The sequence below is a fragment of the Dendropsophus ebraccatus genome, chromosome 12 (assembly GCF_027789765.1).
Source record: "Dendropsophus ebraccatus isolate aDenEbr1 chromosome 12, aDenEbr1.pat, whole genome shotgun sequence".
NCBI lineage: Eukaryota > Metazoa > Chordata > Amphibia > Anura > Hylidae > Dendropsophus > Dendropsophus ebraccatus.
Window position 1 is genome coordinate 9,786,298 of NC_091465.1, and position 27,572 is coordinate 9,813,869.

The 27,572-nt window shown below is 49.6% G+C and overlaps 1 protein-coding gene across 1 annotated transcript; it reads left to right on the top strand.

Annotated features, from left to right (window-relative positions):
* PIK3CD (phosphatidylinositol-4,5-bisphosphate 3-kinase catalytic subunit delta) lies at positions 1-26,458 on the top strand. Its single transcript, XM_069947101.1, has 23 exons — positions 1-229; positions 14,002-14,171; positions 14,267-14,495; positions 14,577-14,800; positions 15,724-15,903; positions 16,052-16,192; positions 16,283-16,372; positions 16,807-17,025; positions 17,100-17,196; positions 17,301-17,431; positions 17,511-17,561; positions 18,134-18,301; positions 18,770-18,891; positions 19,106-19,249; positions 19,395-19,494; positions 20,985-21,163; positions 21,252-21,361; positions 21,550-21,628; positions 21,984-22,151; positions 22,262-22,385; positions 22,494-22,639; positions 25,025-25,157; positions 25,616-26,458. Exons 2-23 carry the CDS (start codon positions 14,031-14,033, stop codon positions 25,751-25,753), a joined length of 3,114 nt encoding a protein of 1,037 aa, XP_069803202.1. The 5' UTR covers positions 1-229; positions 14,002-14,030; the 3' UTR covers positions 25,754-26,458.
* Positions 26,459-27,572: the final 1,114 nt, after the last annotated feature.

A 27,572-nucleotide genomic window follows, 5' to 3' on the forward strand; every position in this document is an offset into this window, starting at 1 on the left:
TCTGTCACCTCTGATGGGAAATGCTCGGCAGTTGGAGGCCGGCCTGTACCGGGAACACACCGGCGTGTCTGCGGCTCTGGGGAGCGCGGAGGGCGGCACAGCGTGCTTCACACGCCCGGCCCGTTCACATCACCGTCCCCAGGAACAGCTGGAGATAACGGGTTAATGCCGGGGGGATACGGGCAGAAGACCGGAGGGGAGCGCGGCACCGGAGCCAGGGAGGAGGCAGGTGAGACCGCGCATCCTCCGCCGCATCCAGCCGCCCTGACTGCCATCCTGCTGTGTCTGCCCTGTCTCCTGCCACCACCCTGTCTGCAGCCACATACCCCCCCCCCCCGCCTGGCATCACTGCCCCCCCACACTCTGCTCACCCCCCCCCCCCCCCCCGCCTGGCATCACTGCCCCCCCCGCCTGGCATCACTGCCCCCCCCCACACTGCTCACCCCCCCTGCCTGGCATCACTGCCCCCCCCACACTGCTCACCCCCCCGCCTGGCATCACTGCCCCCCCACACTGCTCACCCCCCCTGCCTGGCATCACTGCCCCCCCACACTCTGCTTACCCCCCTGCCTGGCATCACTGCCACCCCACACACTGCTCACCCCCCTGCCTGGCATCACTGCCCCCCCCTGCCTGGCATCACTGCCACCCCACACACTGCTCACCCCCCTGCCTGGCATCACTGCCCCCCCCTGCCTGGCATCACTGCCCCCCACACACTGCTCACCCCCCTGCCTGGCATCACTGCCCCCCCCTGCCTGGCATCACTGCCCCCCACACACTGCTCATCCCCCTGCCTGGCATCACTGCCCCCCCACACTACTCACCCCCCCTGCCTGGCATCACTGCCCCCCCCCCCCACACTCTGCTCACCCCCCTGCCTGGCATCACTGCCCCCCCCCGCCTGGCATCACTGCCACCCCACACACTGCTCACCCCCCTGCCTGGCATCACTGCCCCCCCCACACTGCTCACCTCCACTGCCTGGCATCACTGCCCCCCCACACTACTCCCCCCCCCCCTGCCTGGCATCACTGCCCCCCCACACTACTCACCCCCCTGCCTGGCATCACTGCCCCCCCACACTCTGCTCACCCCCCCCCCTGCCTGGCATCACTGCCCCCCCACACTGCTCACCCCCCCTGCCTGGCATCACTGCCCCCCCACACTGCTCACCCCCCCTGCCTGGCATCACTGCCACCCCACACACTGCTCACCACCTGTCTGGCATCACTGCCCCCCCACACTACTCACCCCCCCCTGCCTGGCATCACTGCCCCCCCACACTACTCACCCCCCTGCCTGGCATCACTGCCCCCCCACACTGCTCACCCCCCTGCCTGGCATCACTGCCCCCCCACACTACTCACCCCCCCTGCCTGGCATCACTGCCCCCCACACACTGCTCATCCCCCTGCCTGGCATCACTGCCCCCCCACACTACTCACCCCCCCTGCCTGGCATCACTGCCCCCACACACTGCTCACCCCCCTGCCTGGCATCACTGCCCCCACACACTGCTCACCCCCTGCCTAGCATCACTGCCACCTCACACACTGCCCCCCTTGCCTGGCATCACTGCCCCCCCTGCCTGGCATCACTGCCACCCCACACACTGCTCACCCTCTGCCTGGCATCACCTCCCCCGCCCCCACCCTGCCTGGCATCACTGCCACCCCACACACTGCTCACCCTCTGCCTGGCATCACCTCCCCCGCCCCCTTCCCCCCCTGCCTGGCATCACTGCCACCCCACACACTGCTCACCCTCTGCCTGGCATCACTGCCACCCCACACACTGCTCACCCTCTGCCTGGCATCACCTCCCCCGCCCCTCCCCCCCTGCCTGGCATCACTGCCACCCCACACACTGCTCAGCCCCTCTGCCGGTCACTCCTGCCCCCCCTTACACTTGCTTTTCTACCACCCACAAGCTTCTTACCTTTCCGCCTGGCATCACTCTTACTTCCTATGTGTTATAAGCAGCCCGGTGCCCGCATCCTGACTGTCACTTCCTCTTTGCCTGCCATGTTACCACCCTGTGGTAGGGAATCCCCGTCCCATCATTTGGTCACCTGGTGCCCTGGCTTGTGGAGCGGTAGTGCCCGGTGCCACTCTCTTGCCCTCACACCAGCTTTCCAGAGACTGGCATCTGTACCAGCTTGGTCTGTTCACCCATTTCCCCAGTAACTGGCACTTATCTGCCTAATCACCACATCTGTCCACCTAATGGGTGACTCAGGCTGGCATGAATCACTGCTCATTGACTGGCATCTTGATCTTCTCTGCAGCTTCACCATTCATCCCCTCTGAAATTACAGAGCAATTATACCCGCTGTCCGGCGGGCGCTGACGAATCGTCTTCATTATCCTCCGCTACATAAATCACCCCCGCTCTGTGATGGGGTGCCTGCCTGGGCAGACTGATGAATGCCCGTCTGGCTGCTGCCCATGCCAGCCTCGTGCAGATTTGTTTGGAGTTCTGCAGCTGGGTTGGCGCTATGGCTTGGCATTTTCCTGATACATTGGCATGGCTACGTTGTTGCCAGTTGTACAGGTCCTTCTCACAGCTGAGGGTCTGTTACATTGTATCCAGTGTAGAGCTCTCATCTTTATACTTTGTTACAATGTATCCAGCTGCTTCATAACTGTATTTGGCTGCCGGGCATGCTGGGAGTTGTAGTTTTTATATTTCATGGTTTAGACCAGGGATAGGGAACCTTCCGCCCTCCAGTTGTTGCAAAACTACAATTCCCATCATGCCTGGACAGCCAAAGCGAAGCTTTGGCTGTCCAGGCATGATGGGAATTGTAGTTTTGCAACAGCTGGAGGGCGGAAGGTCCCTATCCCTGGTTTAGATTGTAAGCTCTTGAGGAGAGTACATGTTCAACCCTCTGGGCTCTGCTACATCTACCTATAGATCCAGCTGCGTTCTTCATCAGGTTGTGGACTATGAGGCAGGCAGCTGCTGATTATTACAGGTAGTAGCCCTGGGTCCACTTACCTTCCTCCAGTTGTCGTTCCGATGACTGTGTGATAAGTGCGGGGTTTCCCCCCGTTCTCCTCTCACCTTGTTTGCTCGCCCCACAGTTCCTCATACCTGTGATATCACCCATTACTGTGTAGAGAGGCGTGCGTTAAAGGGGTACTCCGGCAAAAATCTTTTCCTTTCAGATCGATCGGTATCAGAAAGTTACTTAGATTTCTAATTTACTTCTATTAAAAAAAAATCTCCAGTTTACAGTACTTATCAGCTGCTGTATGTCCTGCAGGAAGTGCAGTCTGACACAGTGCTCTCTGCTGCCACCTCTGTCCATGTCAGGAACTGTCCAGAGCAGCAGCAAATCCCCATAGAAAACCTCTCCTGCCCTGGAAGTAATTTACAAATCTATATTTTGTTTTTTTTGTTGGAGTACTCCTTTAATAGCAGTTCCCTCTAATTCACACTTGTCATAAGGTATAATGTTAGGGACGGGGCAGGATCGTCCATCATTGGCTCCATTGGTGGCTGCCGACTTACAGTGTCACTGTTGTTTAAATTTTTTTTTGCAGAAATCAATAGTACGGGCGATTTTAAGAAAATCTGTAATTGGGTTTATTAGCCGAAAAATGCATTTTCAGCATAAAAAAGCAGTTTGAAGCTCTCCCCCCTGTCTTCATCATTGTGTATGGAGAGGGGAGGGGTGAAGGGAGATGAGGCATCAAAACAGGACAACAAAGAGTTAATTTACAGCTACATCACCAGGCTATCTCCCCTGAAGTCAGCACTGACCTCTGAATACCTGCTTTCACACAGGTCCCGCTGTGTAATCCTTTGTTCTCTGCTGGTGACTAATCTCCCTCCTCCCCCTCCCCTCTCTATAGGTTACACAGGGCCTGACTGATGTACAAGAGTCGAGATTTCCTGATAATGAGCAGTGGATGAGAGAGAGGAGGGGGGGACCTGGGGAAAGTCATTTTGAATGCAGATAATGGCAGATTTGCCTAATAAACCCAATTACAAAGTTTCTTAAAATCGCCTGGACTATTGATTTCTGCCAAAAAAAAAAAAAAAGTGACTCTTTAAAGAGATCAGATGTGAGAAAACGGCCAGGGAAGTGCTGTGTCTGCATAAATGGGCGCTGTCACTTTAAAAATACTTTTATCATGTCAACAGGGTTTGTTCAGACACTGACTGATGGTTGGGTGAGCCAATTGCATCCTCTCCCAGCTCTGTGCCATCTAAGTCAATGGGAGGGATGGGGAACCTTTTGTCTTCAAACTGATGCAAAACTACAATTCCCATCATGCTAATGCTTTGGCTGTCCAGGCATGGTGGGAATTGTAGGCAGAAGATTCCCTGTCCGTGGTCTATGGCACGGGCAGGCGCTCAGCTGGGCACATCTCCCCACTCCCAGCGATCAGTGGGGTTGGAGCTCCCAGACTCTGACTGGCCTAGAGACATGTAAAAAAAACAAAAAAAAAAACCATTTTGAAGTGACGGGTGAGTTAAAAATCTTATAGAATAGCACACAGCGCCTACAGCGCCCCTCCATGAGCTGAGGTCAGTGTGTGTGTACCGTCAGCAAGCACAATGCTTTGGGACTTACAATTAAAGGGGTTATCCAGCGCTACAAAAACATGGCCACTTTCCCCCTCTCTTGTCTCCAGTTCAGGTGCGGTTTGCAATTAGGCTCCATTTACTTCAATGGAGTTTCAAACCCCACCCAATCTGGAGACAAGAGAGGGGCAAAAGTGGCCGTGTTCTTGTAGCGCTGGATAACCCCTTTAAGTAGTTTTCTTTATGTGTGGACCGTTCTTAGAGGGTGATGTTGTGTCAGTTTGTGCTGAGAGCTGCCCCCGGCAGCAACTACCACCTGTATCATCCCACTACTGTTTAGACTGACGTCACTGTATGTTGTCTTCAGAGGGTCTGAATAGCATCCAACGTGTTTCAGCGTTACATTGCGTCTTCATCAGGGATCCCTGACATGATCCCAGCACAAACTGACAAGACATCATCATCTAAAGGGAAGAACCTAACAGGCCACACATAAAGAAAACTACTTAAAGGGATAGTTTACCCCCCCCAAAAAATCAGATTTTCCACTACTTATTAGCTGCTGTATGTCCTGCAGGAAGTGGTGTATTCTTTCCAGTCGGGAGAGCAGAAGAGGTTTTCTATGGTAATTCGCTACTATTCATGTGCAACACTTAAAGTAAATGTAACTGATGGTACATTTGCTTTAAGAATGGCAATTTTTGTAGCACGCTAGTTTCTAAAATACATTCCAAGTAATTTTTCTTAAAAGGTTATGCCAACAAAATGTGTGTTTCTTTCAAATCAACTAGTGTTAGAAAATTATAATGATTTGTAAATTATTTTTGTTTAAAAATTTCCTGTACTTATCAGCTGCTGTATGTCCTACAGGAAGTGGTGTATTCCCTCCAGTCTGACTCTGCTGCCACCTCTGTCCATGTCAGGAACTGCCCAGAGCCGTAGCAAATCTCTATATAAAACCTCTCCTGCTTTTCAGACTGGAAAGTATACCATTTCCTGCAGGGCATATATTAGCTGATAAGTACTGGAATACTGGAGAATTTTTTTTTTTAAATGGAAGGGAATTACAAATCTTTGTCACTTTCTAAAACCAGTTGATTAGAAAGGAACAAAAAAAAAGTTCCTTTTTAATGACATTGTATGTTGGACTTTACCAGCTGCCTGCTGGGTTCCTATGAGATAACATTATCCCAGGCCCCAGTACAGACACGTGGTTAGATGATGAACAGTCCCTTTAAACGTAGTAGTAGGACTAGAAAACAGCGCCACCCCTTAGGTTGTGTGTAATATTACAACTCTGCGCCATTCACTTCAATAGAAATCAGCTGCAGTACGGCAGACAACCCGAGGACAAGGGGGAACCGGTTTGTAGAATTCATCTACGTTTTTCCAATTCTAGTTAAAGGAATTATCCCGGCTTAAAATAACGTCCGCTTTCTTCCAGAAACAGCACTACTCTTGTTCTGCTGGGTTTTGCAGCTCAGTACCATTGAAGTAAATGGAGCTTAATTGTAGTAATACACACAACCTGAGGACAGGGGTGGCGCTGTTTTTGTAAGGAAGTAGCTGTGCCTTTTCTAACCCGTTATCGTTGCATATCCGGAACATTCTGTTTACTGAGGATTGTTTGCACTGGATACAATGTAACAGACTCTCAGCTGTGAGAAGTATCAGTACTCCGATGATTCCAGATGCTGGCGGAAAGCAGAAATTGTGAATATTACCAGGCCGCATTCCCGTAGCATATGCGTGAAGCCAGTGTGTAATAGGTGTGACGTCACTTATTCACTAGGGAAACACGTCGGGCACCCTGAGAGAGTGGATATGCCTCAGTGATTGGGACTGATCTAAAACCACATGAAAAAACACAATACAACATGGTGAAATCTGCAGCGTGAACCTTCCCTCAGGATGCAAAACGGAAAGTGCTAGAACTTCTCCTTGTTAAGTTTCATTTACCAAAAAGCAGAAATCCCAGTGTCAGGCTGGTGGTTTTAAGGCTCGGTGAGACCCGTGTGGCGGCCTTGTGGAAGAAAGTAGCCGGCTTCGGTCAGATCTCTGGGGGTGGAATGGCGTTCCCTATTGCGCCATATTTGTATATTGCATTGACCGCTTTTAAAGGCTACGGTCTGGCGTGACCACACAATTGTCATGTGGAAACTGCAATACCGAATACAGCCTGTATATAGGGGGGGCGCTATAGTTGGCATGACGTCTGTAATCCAGGACAATCACTTTGCATCCACATTATCTCCACAATCCAGCTATATGCCAGTGGTATGGTGTATCCTGTACACTTATATGTATCACTGCCTATACACAGAATCCCGCTATAGAGAGAACGAGCCCTCAGGTGGTTGTATATAACACCAGGGATCGGGGCACATCGCTTTCTGTAGGGATTGTTCCTGCTCTGGAGAAACCTGAAACGCGATATCAGAATCCAGGACCCCCCCCCCCCCCCCCCTAGTTTATTGCGCAAATTGTATTGTGTATAGTGCAGCACTGCCTGCAGCGGGGGGCCGACCTGAATTCACATAGAGGGATCATTTACAGTATATATAGACTAATCCTACTCGACACTATGTAAATATCTGATCCTGAGTTACATTCTGTATTATACTCCGGAGCTGCACTCACTATTCTGCTAGTGGGGTCACTGTGTACATACATTACATTACTGATCCTGAGTTACATCCTGTATTATACTCCAGAGCTGCACTCACTGTTCGGCTGGTGGGGTCACTGTGTACATACACTACTGATCCTGTATTATACTCCAGAGCTGCACTCACTATTCTATGCACTGACACTTCTCAAAATATGGATCCCAGTAGAAAGCTTTGTGCAGGGAATGCTGGGAGATTTCAGCTGGTATATATCTGGGCTAAACCGTATTACTCTTATTTCTAATGAAAGTATATACTGAAGGTCAGTAGGCATTCAGGAAATATATAATTGCAGTATGAGATGGAGTGCCCCTTTAAGGCTCCTGACTTTCCTTCAGCGTCTTTATAATGTGGCCTCTCATTGACTTGTGTAGTGGATTTAGAGGGTATTGATCGGATCGCCCTCAGTGATTACCGGCGCTGTATAATGGCCGCCAGCTTGGTGAATAACTTCCACCAGGAATGAAAGGGGGAGAAATCGGGAGTTGTTGCTTCATGTCAAATACTTTTATGAGTTGTTATTGGTGCGCTGGCTGGGGGAGGGGGGGTCTTCCCTACCAACACCCCCACATGTTGTACCTTGGAAATTATAAGCCAAGAGGCTCCTTTGTGTGCCAGCGATGTCCTTTATGCCCTCTGATCCCTCTGTCCGCCTGGGCCAGGCCCCCTCCCTCCGATCCCTCCGTCCGTCCGTCCGCCTGGGCCAGGCCCCCTCCCTCCGATCCCTCCGTCCGTCCGTCCGCCTGGGCCAGGCCCCCTCCCTCCGATCCCTCCCTCCGTCCGTCCGCCTGGGCCAGGCCCCCTCCCTCCGATCCCTCCCTCCGTCCGTCCGCCTGGGCCAGGCCCCCTCCCTCCGATCCCTCCCTCCGTCCGTCCGTCCGCCTGGGCCAGGCCCCCTCCCTCCGATCCCTCCCTCCGTCCGTCCGTCCGCCTGGGCCAGGCCCCCTCCCTCCGATCCCTCCCTCCCTCCGTCCGTCCGTCCGCCTGGGCCAGGCCCCCTCCCTCCGATCCCTCCCTCCCTCCGTCCGTCCGTCCGCCTGGGCCAGGCCCCCTCCCTCCGATCCCTCCCTCCCTCCGTCCGTCCGTCCGCCTGGGCCAGGCCCCCTCCCTCCGATCCCTCCCTCCGTCCGTCCGTCCGCCTGGGCCAGGCCCCCTCCCTCCGATCCCTCCCTCCGTCCGTCCGTCCGCCTGGGCCAGGCCCCCTCCCTCCGATCCCTCCCTCCGTCCGTCCGTCCGCCTGGGCCAGGCCCCCTCCCTCCGATCCCTCCCTCCGTCCGTCCGTCCGCCTGGGCCAGGCCCCCTCCCTCCGATCCCTCCCTCCGTCCGTCCGTCCGCCTGGGCCAGGCCCCCTCCCTCCGATCCCTCCCTCCGTCCGTCCGTCCGCCTGGGCCAGGCCCCCTCCCTCCGATCCCTCCCTCCGTCCGTCCGTCCGCCTGGGCCAGGCCCCCTCCCTCCGATCCCTCCCTCCGTCCGTCCGTCCGCCTGGGCCAGGCCCCCTCCCTCCGATCCCTCCCTCCGTCCGTCCGCCTGGGCCAGGCCCCCTCCCTCCGATCCCTCCCTCCGTCCGTCCGTCCGTCCGTCCGCCTGGGCCAGGCCCCCTCCCTCCGATCCCTCCCTCCGTCCGTCCGTCCGTCCGTCCGCCTGGGCCAGGCCCCCTCCCTCTGATTCTTCCGTCCGCCTGGGCCAGGCCCCCTCCCTCTGATCCCTCCTCCCACATTCCCTGTATGTTTTCTGTCACGTTTTTGAGAAGTGAATGTCTTCCTGTTCTCACGCTGCCATCAGATTTATTTGCCTTTTTAAGTCTTTACTTCTTCTTTTACACGTTTTGTTCACATGCGAACTGAGACCCACGTGTCAGGATGACGGCCGCCTGCGCCTCCCAAAGCGTAATTCCACTTTTAACAGCGTTACATGGTTGGATTTGACACGATTGCTTGGACGACTCCTCAGTATTATAGTTTTTGTTGAGTTTTAGGCGTTTTCCTCCATTCACATCCATCATCCAATCTGCTGGTTGCCCTTAGAAATTGACTAATATTTAGCTCCGCCCAGAAGTCATGTGACACAACAGCCGAGGCGTCATTTTAGGCACTCACAATGCACCGCTCTGTGTTAACCAGCAGAATTATGAATTTCGCTCTGAGTGCTGTTGAGTTATGCGGCAATGTGTTTCCCAGGTCAGTTTTGTCGGTCAGGAAAGTGGAGTTGATCTGTAGGAGCTGTAATGGCGGCCATATTGGGTGTCACTCAATTTTCTCTGAAACTGATTTATTATTTGTGTAAAATATATAAACTTGGCAATTTGATAGAAAAATTATTAATCTTATTTTAGAGTGTTCCTGACTGACTTTATTTTTTATGTGTCCTGCCCCTTTAAGTGAAATGCTCTGCAGCTTCCCGGTCAGGTAACTGATCTGGCATTCCTCTTGGTGATGCTGAACGTGTTCGTAAGCCGCCTGACAATGAGCTCAGAGAGACAATGGCTGAACACTCCCGCGTCAGTGTGCGAGCACGCTCTGTAGATCCCCCCCCACCGCTCTGACTCAGCCGCCCTCTATTAATAAAAAATACAGTCTGTAACGGACGGTGACGACTCGCAGGGAGCGTCCAATGCCTCTTAAAGGGGCAGCGAGCCCCCATGTGAGATAACAGGAATATTGGATGGGGGAATTGCGGTGTTGCCTTATAGTCGGACCCCTCATTGGTTAATTGTTCGACCTGTGATGTAAAGTAAAGGTGGCGCAATTCCACCATTCTCCATTAAGAGGGTAGATTGGGGGGGGTGAGAAGTTGTCATAGCTCCTCTCTTTTTTTAATATACAGTATATTTATAATTTAAGGGGGACTCAGAAAGTTGTCACTGTTGTCACAGCTCAGTTTTTATTTTACCAGTGCCGTGGGAGAAGCAAAAGCTGAGCTGTGATTGGTTGCTGTGGGCAGCAAGAAAAAGTTTACTATAAGACAGGGCGATAAATGTTCATGTATACTTTCACATAGTGACAATCTTATTATGTCTGGTCACATGACCTCCTTTCAGAGAAACCAGTCTTGTTTTCCGTGGCAACCAGTCCTTGTGAAGTGAAAACTGAGCTCTGACTGGTTGCTATGGGCAACAAGCCAGGATTCTCTAGGGTTGCTATGGGCAACAAGCCAGGATTCTCTAGGGTTGCTATGGGCAACAAGCCAGGATTCTCTAGGGTTGCTATGGGCAACAAGCCAGGATTCTCTAGGGTTGCTATGGGCAACAAGCCAGGATTCTCTAGGGTTGCTATGGGCAACAAGCCAGGATTCTCTAGGGTTGCTATGGGCAACAAGCCAGGATTCTCTAGGGTTGCTATGGGCAACAAGCCAGGATTCTCTAGGGTTGCTATGGGCAACAAGCCAGGATTCTCTAGGGTTGCTATGGGCAACAAGCCAGGATTCTCTAGGGTTGCTATGGGCAACAAGCCAGGATTCTCTAGGGTTGCTATGGGCAACAAGCCAGGATTCTCTAGGGTTGCTATGGGCAAGGGTTGCTGGGCTGATACATTGTGTTTGAGTGGGCGGAGCATGACACACTAATTGTAACTAGCATTCCTGTGTCGTGCCCCACCCCCTGCACAAGTTATAACTGTGTAATGGTGGTTTTACACGGAACGATTTATTGTTCGAATTTTCGCGATAACGGTCGAATTCGAACGATAATCGTACATGTAAACGCAGCGAACGATCAAGCGACGAGCGAGAAATCGCTCATTTTGATCTTTCAACAACTTCTCAAAGCGTCGTTGATCGTTCTCAAAAAATTTGCAGATCGTTCCATGTAAACATTCTTTCAACGATTTCACCTATGTATGAGATAGCATTAAGCGATCGCAGAACGATTTTTCCGTACGATGTATCGTTCCGTGTAAACGCTGATCGTTATGAAAAAAACATTGTTCATTCTAAATCGTTAATCGCGTGATCTGGCGAATTATCGCTCCGTGTAAAAGCACCATTAGACCCAGATGTGCAGGCTTAAAGGGGAATATCCTGAAGCTGGCTGTGATCTCACTCGTTTTTTCTGTAGAACCAGAGGGAAATTTTACACCTCCCATCCTTCTCCCTCCCTCGACTGTACTGGGAACCATCACCCAGCTTTCCATAGACCCTGAAAGCCAGAATCTGTGTTCCTAGGCATGGAGCTACAGTCTTTCTGTAGCTCCATGAACCAGGAGGCTCAGGATGAACTCCATGTGAGCTCCAGTACCCTGTGGCAGTCTAGTCATGCTGGGAGTTGGTTTCACTCCTACCAGGGAAGCTGCTGGGTTAGATCAAGTCACTTTGGGCAGCCAAACAGACAAGGGATGGGAGGTGACCCCCAGGGGCCACCGTATGAGTATTTATGGCTCGTCTGTATTGAAGTAACCCCGGAAAGTCGGCATATGTCCGCTGACTCACCGGAGCGCCCCTCGTGTATCGCAGCTTTATAGTCTCCAGATGTGGAATCTGCCGTCACCTTATATATTTATATAGAGATGGCGGATGGGTCTGGTGTCCACCGCCATGGGGGTCATCTGTCCCTACGTCGCTCCCACTGAGGGCGGCTGCATGCCATGATTCAGGATTGTTACGTAGCGGCAGATAGAGATGGGAGCCACATGCTGCTTCTCCCCAGGATGACGCCAAACGCTGCAGATCCGTGAGTCAAAGGAGCGGCCGAGGAAGAGGCCAACGTCTGCGTACAACTACTCGCTGGCGGCCATGTTGGATCTGCTGTCTGGCTATTGGCAATTGTCCAAGCGTTAGTTAGGTATACCGTAATGACTGGTGTATACTGGGGAGGGGGGGGGGATCCCAGAGAAGAGCTGCTGTAAAGCAAACTGCTGAAAAATCCCTATGAGCACAGTAGTGACTGTATTAGGCTCTTGTGTTCCAGCTGACCGGTGATCTTTCCATTACACCATGTGATATTCTGACACTTCACTGCTGTACCTGTGTATAGTATACCGTGTGCTCAATATGGCGGTGTCTTTTCTTTGCAGTGTTTGTTTTTAGCTGCTTTTTTTTCCTGTCATTCATTGTTTCCGAGACCTGAAATGTCACATACCAGGGGGGCCGGGGGCAGATGTAGTAGAGATCCCGGATATGGCTGGCCTCCTCTAACAGGTCTGACCACTCGGATTATCAGCTTGGTATCCCGCCATGGCGTTCATCATCCTCACATTATCACCACGTGTCTGCTGTATGAATCATTCGCGACGTGTGTGGGAAAATTCCCAGAATCTACACTAAGGGCCCTATTACTCGGGACGATCATCGTGCGAAAAATCGTTATCGTTCGAATTTAAATGATTGTTTTGTGTAATTGCGGGCAACGATCGAAAAATCGTTTGTATGGCGTTGATCGTTGATTTAGAGCTGAACCTAGAATAATCGTTAATCGTTTGCTGTATTTCCACGTTAAGTTCCGCGTTTTTTCACTAATCGATCAGTGTATTTGCACATTATCCATTGTTTTGCTTTGATCAGAAGGAATAAACGATCATAGTAACGATCGCAATAACTATCGTAACTAACGATTATCGTTCTGTGTAATACGGTGAACGATTTCAGGTTAACAATAAACAATCTCGTTTGCGATCGTTTTATCGTTAAAAATCAATTTTTGTAATAGGACCCCAAGGGCCCTATTCCACCGGACGATTATCGTTCGCATAATCGTTAACGATCTCAAACGACCGTTATTGCGAAAGACTTGAAAACGTTCACTCATTTCCATGGAACGATAATCAGTACTTATGATCGTATTTGCGATCGTTTTTTCTTCGCTATTTCTTCGCTATTGCGTTCGTATCTACTGAGAACGACCGAACGATGTCTTATTCAATTCAAACGATTTGCGAACGAGCAACTATAAAAATAGGTCCAGGTCTTAAAAAGCGATCAACGATTTCTCATTCGGTCATTAATCGTTAACTGCATTTCAACTGAACGATTATCGTTTAGATTCAAATGATTTAACGATAATCTGAACGATAATCGTCCAGTGGAATAGGGCCCTAAGGGTACTATTACACGGAACAATGATCGGCCCGATTCGGCCGATTATCGTTCTGTGTATTAAAGACAACGATTAGCCGATGATCGTTGTCATCGGCTGATCGTTGATATAGGCTCTGACCTATAACTGTCGGGCACCAACCACGAACCGCTACGTGTAATAGCTGAGCGCGGCTGGCGACTGACGATATACATTACCTATCCAGGTTGCAGGGCTCCTCTTTCTCTGTACTTCTCCCTGAGTCCCGCGCGCTCCAGTTCCAGAGTGGCATGTCAGCTGACGGGCCACTCAGCCAATCACTGGCCGTGACCACCGTGGCCAGGGATTGGCCGAGCGGCCTGTCAGCTGAGACAGGTCACTCTGAAGCTGGAGCGTGCGGACCCGGGGAGAAGTACAGAGAAAGAGGAGCCCTGCAACCTGGATAGGTAATGTATAACATTTAAACAAGGGCTGCGAGGACATCGGTAACGATGTCCCTGCAGCCCTTGTTAAATGATTATCGGGCCGTGTAATAGGCCCAGTAAACTTGCGCCGATCTAACAGATGGGAACTCGTTTACATTTATTATCGGGCCCCCGTTTACATTTATTATCGGGCCCCCATCAGCCCATGTAATAGTACCCTTACACATAGCAGCGGACACCCAGCTTTCTCATGTTCCAGCACGGCAGATGTATAACCCTGGTACTAGGAAAGCTGGGGGGCCCCCTGAGAGCTGGGATTATTCTCTCTGTATGACACTAATGGAGGCCTCTTCTCTCTCTGCAGGGCCGGTGGGGCGGTAGCCACGGGGCAGGATGCCGCCCGGAGTTTACTGCCCAGTGGACTTCTGGGCCAAAGAGGAGAAGCAGAGCATCGTGGTGGATTTCCTGCTACCATCTGGCATTTACCTCAACTTTCCTGTGCCATGCAGTGCCAGCCTAGGGAATATCAAGAAGGTGAGGACGGTCGTGAGTGTTTTGCGCCATGATGCAACTTTAGCCTCATGACAATGGGAACGTCTTGTTTATGTTGACCTCTTTTCCCCACTTAGTTATTATGGCAGCGGGCGCAGCAGGAGCCGCTCTTTCACACCCTCGGATCCCCCACGTCTTACGTCTTCACCTGCATCAATCAGACGGCCGAGCAGCAGGAGCTGGAGGACGAGCAGCGGCGTCTGTGCGATATCCAGCCCTTCCTGCCGGTCCTGAGGCTCGTAGCCAGGGAGGGAGACCGCGCCGAGAAGCTACTGAACTCTCAGATCAGCCTGCTGATCGGCAAAGGTAAGGAGTGGGGTTCAGTAAAAGCCCCCCAATATTGTACTACAGTGCTGTTCTGTTCACGTTCTCCCTCCACCTCCCCAGGTCTTCATGAATTCGACTCGCTAAATGACCCAGAAGTCAATGATTTCCGCAGCAGAATGCGCCAGCAATGCGAGGAGATCGCCCTGCGGCGGCAGCACATGAACTGGGACAGCTGGATGGAGGCCAACTTTCCTCTGCAGCTCGAGCATTCCTCCAAAGTGTTCTCCAAGACTTCTCAGAGCAACAAGACCCTCATGATCAACGTCAAGTTCGAGAGCAGTGAGGTACGAGGCGCGGGATGCCTGCTGTGCTAGTGCAGTATAGCGGGGTAACACCTACATGCACATTAAGGGGTGGGGGCCACGCCAGGTGCTGCAGCTCAGTCTCAAGTGCAATACCAGGTACGACCACACCTGATGTAGGGGGCGTCAAACTCGCAGCTCTCCAGCTGTTGTGTAACTAAAGTTCCCATCATGCCTGGATAGCTAAAGCTTTGGCTGTCCAGGCATGATGGGAATTGTAGTTTCGCAACAGCTGGAGGGCCACAAGTCTAACACCTGTCTAGTAGATTGTAGGCCTGTAAGATTCTGCATCGGTGACTTCTGCTTTTCCTCCTCAATTCTTTAAAGGGGTACTCCAGCGAAAAAAATAAATTTTGTAATTTACTTCTATAAAAAAAAAAAATCTCCAGTCTTCCAGTACTTATCAGCTGCTGTATGTCCTACAGGAAGTGATGTATTCCCTCCAGTCTGTCACAGTGCCACCTCTGTCCATGTCAGGAACTGTCCAAAACAGCAGCAAATCCCCATAAAAAACCTCTCCTGCTCTGGATAGTTCCTGACATGGACAGAAGTGGCAGCAGAGAGCACTATGTCAGCCACTTCCTGCAGGACATACAGCAGCTGATAAGTACTGGAAGACTGGAGATTTTTTTAATAGACATAAATTACAAATCTATATAACTTTCTGACACCTGTTAATTTTATTTTTTTTCTGGAATACCCCTTTACCCCTTTAAAATTTCTGCTTCTTACTTATAATACTTTATAAAAGAACAAGTAAAAGCTACAATAAGGAGTGTGGGTGGAAGAATAATTTATCGCCTCCTGTGCCGTTGGTTTTGCTTGCACTGTAACGTCTGTCTACGCTGTGATGTTGGGGGGGTCACCTCCTTATTGTTTCCATTGTGCCCCCCCCCCCCCCACAGGAGAGCTTCACACTACAGGTGTCTCCTCGTGACTTCCCGTACGCCATCATCCGCATGGCTCTAAAGAAGAAGTACAACGTGTCTGGTCAACAGTGCCCAGGACGCCCTGAAGATTACATCCTGCAGGTCAATGGTGTCCTGGACTACATCTATGGAAAGTACCCGCTGTGCCAGTTCAGAGTAAGTGGGCACATCTAATGCTGGGCTAATGGCTGCCATGTTGTTTCTCTGCTCTTCCCTGTGATTTGGTTCTCCATCCTGATCGCTGTGTGATGAGTCAGCACAGTCCTGTTATGTAATGGTGACATCATGTCCCCTATTGTTTCAGCACATCAACCACTGTCTCCAGTCCAGCTGCACCGCTCACCTCACCCTCGTCTCTATCTCCTCCACGCTACCGGACCAGCAGGGAGACCCAATCATCAGCTCCAAAGTACGACACAAACCACCGCCGCTACCGACCAAGAAGGTAAGAGGAGGAGGAGGAGGAGCGGCTGCCGCTGTGTGCAGACTGTGCGACAAAAGATTCCTAATTGTACGTCTGCTTCTTCCTTCCCAGCCACATCAGTGTTCACTATGGAAACTGGAGAGACCGTTCTGTCTTAAACTCCTGTCTGGATATAATGTCAATGCAGACGACGGGTTAAAGGTGCGGAAGAGTCTGTCTATATATACAAAATAGGCTTATCGCCACGTACAGATCTATTTACATATGGGACTACACCAAATATAATGAACATACATTACCTTACTGATCCTGAGTTACATCCTGTATTATGCTCCAGAGCTGAACTCACTATTCTGCTGGTGGGGTCACTGTGTACATACATTACATTACTGATCCTGAGTTACATCCTGTATTATACTCCAGAGCTGCACTCACTATTCTGCTGGTGGGGTCACTGTGTACATACATTACTGATCCTGAGTTACATCCTGTATTATACTCCAGAGCTGCACTCACTATTCTGCTGGTGGGGTCACTGTGTACATACATGACGTTACTGATTCTGTATTATACCCCAGAGCTGCGCTCACCATTCTGCTGTCTCCTCCCTGATGTCAGATCCTTGTATCTTTCAGCTGCTGGTCCAGTGCGGCCTGTATCACGGCAATGAGCTCTTGTGTAAGACTGTGGCCAGTAATGAAGTCAACGCTTCCTCGGATCCGCAATGGTTTCAGTCTCTGGAGTTTGACATTCACGTGTGTGACCTCCCTCGGATGACCCGGCTCAGCCTCGCTCTCTATGCTGTCGACAAGTCCAAAAAAGCCAAAACCTCTAAAAAGAAGTCAAAGAAAACGGTGAGAGTTGTAGTCCTGCCGGCGGTGGTGACGCCCTCCTGCGCCTCATTGTTCTAATGAGTCTCTGTACACAGGATTACCCCATCGCCTGGGTGAACACCATGCTGTTTGACTACAAGGACATGCTGAAAAGCGGAGAGTATTCGCTGTGTATGTGGTCCTCGTTTCCAGGTAATCCCCCCCCCCCCCCCCTTCCCCCCAGATATATCGCTGCTCCTCGTGACCTGATCCGCACTATATACAGCCATCTTCTATGCTTCATCTTTCTATCACAGATGAGAAGGGAGACCTGCTGAATCCAATGGGAACCGTCCAGTGTAACCCGAACACAGAAAGTGCCGCCACCCTGAGGATCAGCTTTGTCAACATGTCCGATTACCCCGTGTACTACCCCTCTATAGAGAAAGTAAGTGATGATGGGAGTAGTGTGCCAGGCTCAGCACATCCTGATACTAAGTAATACCTGTCTTCTATGTTACCTTTAGATACTTGAGCTGGGCCGACTGGGAGAGATGTGTAACGCCACCTCTGATGAGGTAAGGGTATGGCGGGCATGTGTGCTGTATATGTGTTCCCAGTAATATGGAGCCCATGTTACTATATACCAGGGGGGTCAGACTCGTGGCCCCCCCCCCCAGCTTTAGCTTCAGCTGTCCAGGCATGATGGAAATTGTAGTTTTACAAGAATTGGAGGGCTAAGGGTTCCCCATCCCCCAACTTGCAGCTCTCCAGCTGTTACATGACTACAAATGCTGTTGGGGCATGCTGGGAGTTGTAGTTTTGCAACAGCTGAAGTTTGACACCTGTGCTATATACTCTCTACGTGCAGCAGGTACTGTTCACTGCAGCATCTAAGGGGTTAAACAGCTACTTCGGGGCTCCTTCTAACGGCCTATAATTGTGTTAGTTGGCAGCTCCTTGTTTTTGCAGTCAATAATCTTCATTATAGCGATGCGGCGGGCGAGCGCTCAGGACACGTGTGGCGCTCTCGCCGTGTCGCTGCAGTCCATGTGACCCGGCCCCCACATGGGCCGCAGCCTGAGCACCGAAGATCTGGGACACTGTTAAGGGCTGACAAACAGCAGGTGTCTTGTCTCTTCCTCCGCAGAGGCATCAGCTCCAGGAGATAGTGGAACGGAAAGGCCAAGCCGAGCTGTACGAGCACGAGAAGGAACTGGTGTGGAAACTGCGGCACGAAATCAAGGAGCGCCACCCGGAGGCCCTGCCCAAACTGCTGCTCACCACCAAGTGGAACAAGCACGAGGATGTGGCACAGGTATGGACAGCGGGGGGTCCTATAGATCAGGGGTGGGGAACCTCCGGCACTCCAGCTGTTGCAGAACTACAATTCCCATCATACCTGGACAGCCAAAGCTTTAGCATGATGGGAATTGTAGTTTTGCAATAGCTGGAGGGGAGTGCAAAGCTTTGCCATCCATGCTATATAGAGCAATGGTCTTCAACCTTTGACCCTGCAGGTGCAAAATGATGCATGCTCTGAGAGCCGACGACCACTGCTGTTCACCATTGGTGTCATATGGTTGCAGGACATGCTGGTAGTTGTAGTTTTACAACAGCTGGAGAGCCTGCTGCACCCAGGGCATGCTGGGAACTCTAGTTTTGTAACAGCTGGAGAGCCGCCGGTCGAGAACCACTACCATTGACCATTGTAGCTAAATTGCTGTAGCTGCTGGAGACCCCGACTATAGGATAGATCTAATGTCTCCTCTTCTATCTTTACTAGATGGTGTACCTGCTGCAGACCTGGCCCGAGCTGCCCGTCCTCACCGCCCTGGAATTATTAGATTTCAACTTCCCTGATAGACACGTGGGATCATTCACTATGAGCTGCCTGAAAAAACTAACGTGAGTACGGGAAGATGATGGAGTCAGACCCCTGATCTGGCAGCGGGGGTGGTGGTCGGTTGGGTTGGTAGAAAGTGTTATGATCTTGGCAATAAGCAGAGGTGGACTCCCCATCACCATGGTCCTATGGCTGCCGGTGGTGGCCTGACAGCATCCTGAGCATTGGATGGGAGCACATTACACTCATACTCACCATCTCCCTCCTTCTGTGCAGGAACGAGGAGCTGTGTCAGTATCTCCTTCAGCTGGTGCAGGTGCTTAAGTACGAGTCTTACCTGGACTGTGAGCTGACCACGTTCCTCCTGGAGAGGGCGCTGATCCATCGCAAGATCGGCCACTTCTTATTCTGGCACCTTAGGTTAGTACCAGTTAGTCGTCTCGTCTCCCTCTCTTCAGATCTCTTGATGACGGCCGCCCTTTATAATAATTCATGTTCTGTTATATGATGTATGTTATATGATGATGTTGTATGATGCGTGATTTTTGTGTTCTCTCTTCCTCAGATCTGAGATGCACGTCCCAGCAGTGGCCTTACGGTTTGGCCTTATCCTTGAAGCTTACTGCAGGGGCAGCACCTACCACATGAAGGTCCTGATGAAACAGGTAGATCCCAGGCTATATCTGCTTAATGGTCATAGGAAAAGCAGCTTAAAGTCCCAGACTGCCGATAACGCGGTGACTTCACATAAAATAGAAATGGTTAATGATTTGGTAAGAGGAGGGGGAGGAAAGCGGGAGAGGGGAGCACCACATCGATTTTTTTACTTTTTCTTACTCTGTTAGACCCCCTTTACGCGTCCGTGGCCGTTCTTACAGTCAGGAGGAGGAGGAGGAAGCCTTTCAGGAGGTTTCAGGAAACATCAGTGTTTCCTTATTGTAAAAATGGAGGAGGAAAGAAAAAACCACATACTCACCTGCTGCAGCGGTGACCTTCTCCGGCTTCTCCCTCTATCTTAGAGCAGAGAGCGGCCTCTTGTGGCTGGAAGTATAATGCTGCCTCCGGCTAGAAGAGTGATTGACAGGGACTGGAGCCAATGGCTTCGGCCCTGTCAAACACAACACTGCGTTTAACTTAATGCGCTCCTGATACAGCGTTAGCACCCGTTAGGACTTGCTCAGGTGCTGACAGTGGCCCCGGCTGTCAAGCAAAGCATCTGGAATTCCTGACCGTTTCTGGATGTACTTCCGGACATATAGGACATGTTCCATAATTTCTGGGCCTATTTCCCAGCACAGACACCCTTAAGGAAAAATCCTGAAGCATGTCCATAGGGGTGGTTACTGATACACTGGCTTTGTAAGGTGATATGTGAATTGAAATGAGTGCAAAACAGCAAGGAAGGGGTTACACTAAGCACTGAACTGCTGAGAGGTTTCAGGATATATGCACACTAAGGAATCCAGCCGAATCTCACAGCTCGCTCCCACTCGCATCTACGCCGGTCCCATAGACTCCATTCTATGGTCAGGCAGATTCCACAGTCGGCCCGAAGAATGAACAGACAGCGGAATCTGCCTGACTATAGATTGGAATGGAGTCAATGGCACGGGGGTGAGCTGCGGAATCCACGGTGGGTGATGGTTGAGTCCACTTGTTCCTCATTTGAATACCGGTAGCCAAAGAAGTTGGATGCCACCCTAGCGAGTCCAGGAAAACATGGGTACGGCCATAGACTGTAATAATGTCTTCCATTACTCCCTATAACGGCATCCAACTACTTCAGCCACTGGTATTCAGATGCAAAACGATTGGACTCAAGCATCCTCGAGTCACGCTCATCTCTAATGGGAGGGAAGTCTTAAGTTACCTTCCAGGTGCAGACAGACTGGCTCAGCACACAGTGCCCCCACTTCCTGTGTTCTGTCCTGATGTAGCTGTTACTAGAGACAGATTTCTCCTAACATCAATCAGTGAACTGCAGGTTGCAGTAAAGGGAGGCCCCTAGTGGTTGAGATTTTATAGAGCTGTCCTTCCAGGGTAAGGAGTCATTTTTGGTAAATGAAATGATTTGCAGATGTTACAGATCACATAGACTGTCACATGGAGGGAAGGTGTTTAATACCACAGTGACCATTTAACCCTTTCCCTGCAGGGAGAAGCTTTGTCCAAACTAAAAGGTCTTAATGACTTTGTAAGGTCCAGTGTCCAAAAGACCAACAAGGCCCAGGCCAAAGAAGCCATGCACATGTGTATGAGGCAGGACACCTATCTGGAGCCGCTGTCTCACCTCTACTCCCCCCTGGACCCCAACCTCATCCTCACAGACGTATGGTGAGTACACCGCAGGCAGAGGGTGTGGAGGGGCTGACATGGGTTATAGGGGGATGATCTAACCTCCCGGTACCCCTTCCCTTCACAGTGTGGAGCTCTGCACTTTCATGGAGTCCAAGATGAAGCCCCTTTGGATTGTGTACAACAACGACATGCTGGGCGGGAGCCGGGTCGGTATTATCTTCAAGAACGGAGATGGTAAGAAAGGGGATGAAGGAAGATGCTCTAGAGCAGTGTACCCTTAATCTGTAGCTCTCTGGCTGTTGCAAAACTACAACTCCCATCATGCCCTGACAGCTGAAGAGCTACAAGGTAGGAAATCTGCTCTAGAGGGAGTGTTTCACTATTGGTAGATGCTTCTACAGAACAAATGACTCTTTCCACAGATCTGCGGCAGGACATGCTGACCCTACAGATGATCAAACTGATGGATGTTCTATGGAAGAAGGAAGGACTGGACCTCAGGTAGGGATCTGTATAAGGTGATATGTGCACACTGTCCATTCAGTCTCTGTGTTCTGAGAGAAATTCTTGTTCTTTCTCCAGACTGTTAGGACAAGCTGGGAGTTGTAGTACTGCCCCAGGTTGGGATTTACTGGTCTCCAGAATGAAACTTATAACTCTTAGGTGCAGAAATACATCATAAATGAGGGTTTAGCTCTGCTACCTAAGTCTAAGCCAGTCTGCCTGTAGTTTATCGCCACCTGGTGGCTCATTTAGTTAACTACATGGCATTGTTTAGTTATTAAAAATCCTAATGGGTAACTACACTGCAAAGTTATAAAGGATTAGTAACTGATGGCTTGTCTTTCCTATACAGGGTCACCCCTTATGGCTGCCTGTCTACAGGAGATAAGACGGGTCTTATTGAAGTTGTCATGCACTCTGACACCATTGCCAACATCCAACGTAACAAAAGTAACATGGCAGCAACTGCGGCTTTCAATAAGGACGCCCTGCTCAACTGGTTAAAGAGCAAGAATCCTGGGTGAGTGCCGGAGACTGGTGTGACAGCTGAGCCCTGATAGAGAAGCGGTGTTGTTACAATGTGCACCACAGGTAACGTATGTAAAGTCTAATTGATGTCTTGTCTGACAGGGAAGCCCTGGAGAAAGCGATCGAGGAGTTCACCCTGTCCTGTGCTGGCTACTGTGTAGCAACATATGTCCTGGGCATTGGGGACCGTCACAGCGACAATATCATGATACGTGAAACCGGGCAGGTACGTGGTGATCGGCACTACACCGATTCTGTTATATTCTGCACTGTATTCCTACCAAGCTTACCGCAAGTCATTAATCCGCCATACATGGTGTCTCCTATATTCCAGCTGTTCCACATCGATTTCGGTCACTTCCTCGGTAACTTTAAAACCAAGTTTGGCTTTAACCGGGAACGTGTTCCTTTTATTCTGACGTACGATTTTGTGCACGTTATCCAGCAGGGGAAAACCAACAACAGTGAGAAGTTTGAGAGGTGAGAATTCCCCAAAATATAATCTGGGATGAGTATATGGGACCGATGAGTAGCTTATCAGGTGGGGGTGTCAGCGCTCGTTTGCTCCTCGTTCCCTGCTCGCTGCCGCCGCTATTTCATGCGGCGGCAGCATGCGGGTGAGTTTGCCCATAGCAGTTAGCAGCGGTCTGCTGCCGCCGCTCCTATCCCGCGGAGCGGCAACAGAAGATCGCTGCTATATGAGTAAACGTTGAAAGAAAAACGGCTGCAACGATCAGCCGACACCGTTCATGTCAGCTGATCGTTGCCTTCTATCATTAACGGCCGATAACACTGGTCAACAAATTTGTGCATTCTGACATCTCTACACAGGTGTAAAGGGTAAATTTTAGCGGTTTTCATACCTTATTTTATATCATACGTCACAGTGCTTGTTCAAGTAAAAAGTCCTCTTTTATCAACTGCAGATTGTGTTAAGTGGGCGGGGCCTTGCAGCATTAGCGTCACTTAGCCCCGCCCACGACACCACAGTTGGCCCCCTCGCCGGCCATCGGAACAGGCTGGCCGAAAGGCCTAGACCCCACTCCCTTTACGTCAGCCAACCAATGGACGTCAAGGGGGTGGGGCCAACGGTGCAGTTGTGGGCGGTGCTAAGTGGCGCTAATGCCTCGAGACCCTGCCCACTTAATACAATCTGCAGTTGATAAAAGGACATCATGACGTATGATATGAAATAAGGTATGAAAAACGCTAAATTTACCCTTTACACCTGTGTAGAGATGTTAGAATGCACAAAGGGGGTGACAGTGATTTAATGATTTTTATGTGCTGAATTCAAATATCACAAGGAAAAATGTGAATTGGCTCTAGTTTCTATGATATGGAAGAGTTCTCATGTTACTGTTTTGTGAATTGTATAGAATACAGTATAATAGCCGACATATTACTCCTGAAATCATAAGGAAGCAAGTTTACTGTCCATAAACTTTAGAAATATATTCATAGGAAACTTCTATCTGAAATCAACTACAATTTACAGGCAGATCCAAGAATTTTTACAACGTAATTATGTTTATTGAACTCTGGAATGTCGCTCCTTATTCAATGGCATCTTGGTGCATTTACACGTCTTTTGTGTTCATACATGGGATTGTCTCTAACTGTCCAACAGTAATCTGCAAGCATTGATGGCTTCAATTTACCCCGATACCTAAGGCTAGGTTCACACTGCGTTTTTGCAATCCGTTTTTTTTTTTTCCATCTGTTTTTTGCAAAAAACTGATGCATTTGTGTGCATCTGTTTTGATCCGTTTTTCCATTAACTTCCATTAAAAAAAAAAGTATCGAAACAGATCCTTTTTTTTTTTTTTTTTTTTTTTTAGAATGAAAGTCAATGGAAAAGCAGATTAAAACAGATGCACACAAATGCAGTTTTTTTTTTTTTTATCCGTTTTTCGCAAAAAACGGATGAAAAACACGGATAGCAAAAACGCAGTGTGAACCTAGCCTTATACCATAACTATTGGTCATTCTAAGATGATCCAATATACCAGTTGATGATGCAATACTGATGATGCAAACTTTTCCTAGTATTGTATCACAGGCTGTGAGAAGTCTATCTTGAAAAATTAGAGCCAATTTCAAAATTTGAACATCATTTTCGATCTCAGCACCCCAAAATTAAGTTAAACTGTTTTCATGTTTTTGGCTTTTGACCAGTGTAATCGTTCCATGTAATAGGGCCTTTAGTAAAGAATGAATGGAGCAGTAGGGGTTCTAGCAGTCAGACCTCCTAATCAGCTAGTTTTCCCCTGTCCTGTGGGTATGAGACCTTTTGGTCCGGGTCACACAGTAACCCATGTTATGGGTTGCATGGTCAAAGATGCACTGAAGCAATTGTGAAGCTTTACAAAATTGAACGTCCATCCTGGATGCTTTTTTGCGATGGTCACGGCCACTTGTGGGTTGCAAAACAACCTCATTCACTTACATTGGATGCCATGCAGCATGAACCTTTTAAGGGGAAAAGGTCACCATGCTGATGCTCTTATGGCTATTTACCAGGGCTGGGAATAAAAATAACTGTATTTCAAAAATAGCAGACTTTTAAAGGAATTATCTAGGATTAGAAATAGCACAGCTACTTTCTTTCAAAAACAGCGCCACCCCTGTCCGGTTGTGTGTTGTATTACAATTCAGTTCCTTTAACTTCAGTGGAACTGAGCTACAAAACCGCACACCCAAACTGAGGAAAGGAGCAGTGCTGTTTCTGGAAGAAAGTGGACCTGTTTTTTTAAGCCTTTATAACTAACACCAAATGCTGTTAAGACCTTCTATATGGTTTGGAGAAGATAATGGAAACCTTAAAATATTTGTTAATATTTCTCCATTATTTTGGTCTTGCAGGTTCCGCGATTACTGTGAAAAAGCTTACACCATCCTCCGATGCCATGGTGCTCTCTTCCTTAACTTGTTTGCACTCATGAAAGCGGCGGGCTTGCCTGAACTTACCTGCTCGAAAGACATCCAGTATCTCAAGGTGAACGTAGTTTTGTTTTTCCTTTTTCTGACATCGGGCATTTTTTTTCAAAGGAGCTGGGGAGGAGGTGGCTGAACCTAACAATGTGCACCTATCCCCCCCAGCTCCAGCGCAGGGGTATACTGGCCCCGGTCCCCCAGCTGCTTCCTGGTATGAGTGGGAACCCATGACGTGTCAGTGGTTATAGCGGGATCCTGCCTTGGCCAATGACTGAGGCTGACACATCACAACCTGGTTCCCTGCTGAGACACTGGGAACAGGAGCCGGGGAGGTAGGTGCAGGTTATGTTCAGCCACCTCCTCCCTGGCTCCTTTGGAAAAAAAAAACAAACTGCCCGACGCCAGACTTCTCCTTTTAGCCATTTACAACAGAAGGACAGAGCGGTGATCAGACCGATAGTCACAAGTCATGACTAGATAAAACTGGTCAGACATAACTCTAATATTGTTGTGTTACAGGACTCCTTAGCACTTGGGAAGAGCGATGAGGATGCACTGAAGCAGTTCCGGGTAAAGTTTAATGAGGCGCTGCGGGAAAGCTGGAAGACCAAAGTGAATTGGTTCGCTCACACAGTGTCCAAAGACAATAGACAGTGATGAAAAGGGACAAGACTTGTTGGGTTTTGATACAATATTTGGATCTAAAGGCACAAGAGCGTTCCCTTATAGTGTACTCCACAATCTCTTCATACGTCTCTACATTTACAAACTTTGGGATTTATCACAGTAACCTCCGTTACGTTGTTTGTTGGATGCAATCAGGTTCCTGGCATCATCGTGGGTTCAGCCTTGCCAATGCAGGATACTCCAAGGGTCGAGCTGCCTTGGCATGTTAGTCCAACGCTACAGCCATTAGCATGAAGCTACTGTAGGACTCTTATTGTCTCGATCACCGACATACGACGTCTCCCTACAACTTCTGTATGATGGGCTGGTGGCCTGACCCCTCAACGCTGCGTGAATTGGTTTGTAACACAGACTCCATGATGCAGGACTCGTCTCATTTCAAGCTTGTTGCACTGGGGTTGCTCTATAGCAGTAGTCTGCAGCTGATGTGAAGCTATAGCTTTCTAGCCATGCTGGGAGTTGTAGTTACACAACAGCTGGAGAGCACTGGTCTACAGGGACTTGTGACCCATAAATGGCAGATCTTGCACTGATGTCATGTCATCATATAGACTACCTGTAGTTCTCGGCAAGCTTTTTACATGGCCCGGACCAGAAGAAGCTCTTATTTGTTGCAATAAAACCCTTGTAATTATGTTAATAAATGTGTACATTGTACGTGTTTGGACAGACCGACCTCCGATGGTGTATGGCCTCTATGTCTTATTTTTACCTGGACTCCGCACACTCAGTAAGAGCTTTATGACATTGATCTGAGAATACACTGAACTGTAGGGAGTCAGAGCTTAATGATTAAAGGGATTATGCACGTTTAGAAAAACCAGGACTGCTTTCTTCCAGAAACTGCACCACCATTGTTCATGTGTGGTATTACAATTCAGCTCCATTCATTCATTTGGAACTGAGCTGCAATATCGCGCCCAAACTGATGCCAGGAGACGTGCTTGTTCTGGAAAGCGCCCATGTTTTCCTAATCCTGGACAACCCCCTTTCATGAGAAAAAAAAAACAAAACTCTTTTTTTTGTAAATCAGAGACTACAAGTCACTTTAACCTCAGGGCCGTGTTCCCTCATATTGGTGAATGTATGCGGCTTAACCACAACCACATGCATTCACCAATGGCTGGGATTAGTGGCAAATAGCGATGAGCAATCAGGATATTTCCAGGTTCGGTCGCGTGGCTAACTCGGGACACTTGGCCTTCGACCTGCGTCTGGAGAAGTTCAATGCTGCCCTAAAGGAGTCCATAGACTGTAACTGTTTTTCTGGCGGCTCTTAGGCAGCATCCAACTTCTCCAGGCGCGGCTGAACTCATCTCTATTGGTAAATAGTACCGATTCTGGGGAATTTACAATGCGGGTGAAAACACTCAATCAGGTTGTGTTGCCATTTCCAATACCACTGTGAAATTCCTCCATTACTTACTATGGGGAAACTGTGATTCAGGTCCAAACCGTGACACAACCTGATCGCCAGCCAATAAATCTGCCCCCATCTCACCGCAGAGATCCCTTAAAGCAGCTCTTTACCCCCAAACCACTTCTATCTTCGGATAGCAGCATTTAATCCAAGATCTTTCCTGGCGTCCGTTCGGCAGGTGATTGCAGTTATTGTCCTAAAAATCTACTCTTAAACTGGAAGCCCCGTGTCAAATTGGTGTGGCCTAGAATATCACTTATTACTGTACATAGGGGGGCAGTATTATAGTAGTTATATCCTATATAGGAGCAGTATAATAATATTATAGGCAATATTACAGTTTGGGTAAGTAAGAAAATTTTCCAGATT

Coding starts and splice junctions, on each gene's coding strand:
- PIK3CD (XM_069947101.1), top strand. CDS start 14,031: ATGCCGCCCGGAGTTTACTGCCCAGTGGACTTCTGGGCCAAAGAGGAG. Junction 15,904..16,051: donor ACCCGCTGTGCCAGTTCAGA/GTAAGTGGGCAC, acceptor CTATTGTTTCAG/CACATCAACCACTGTCTCCA. Junction 17,026..17,099: donor AAAAGAAGTCAAAGAAAACG/GTGAGAGTTGTA, acceptor CTCTGTACACAG/GATTACCCCATCGCCTGGGT.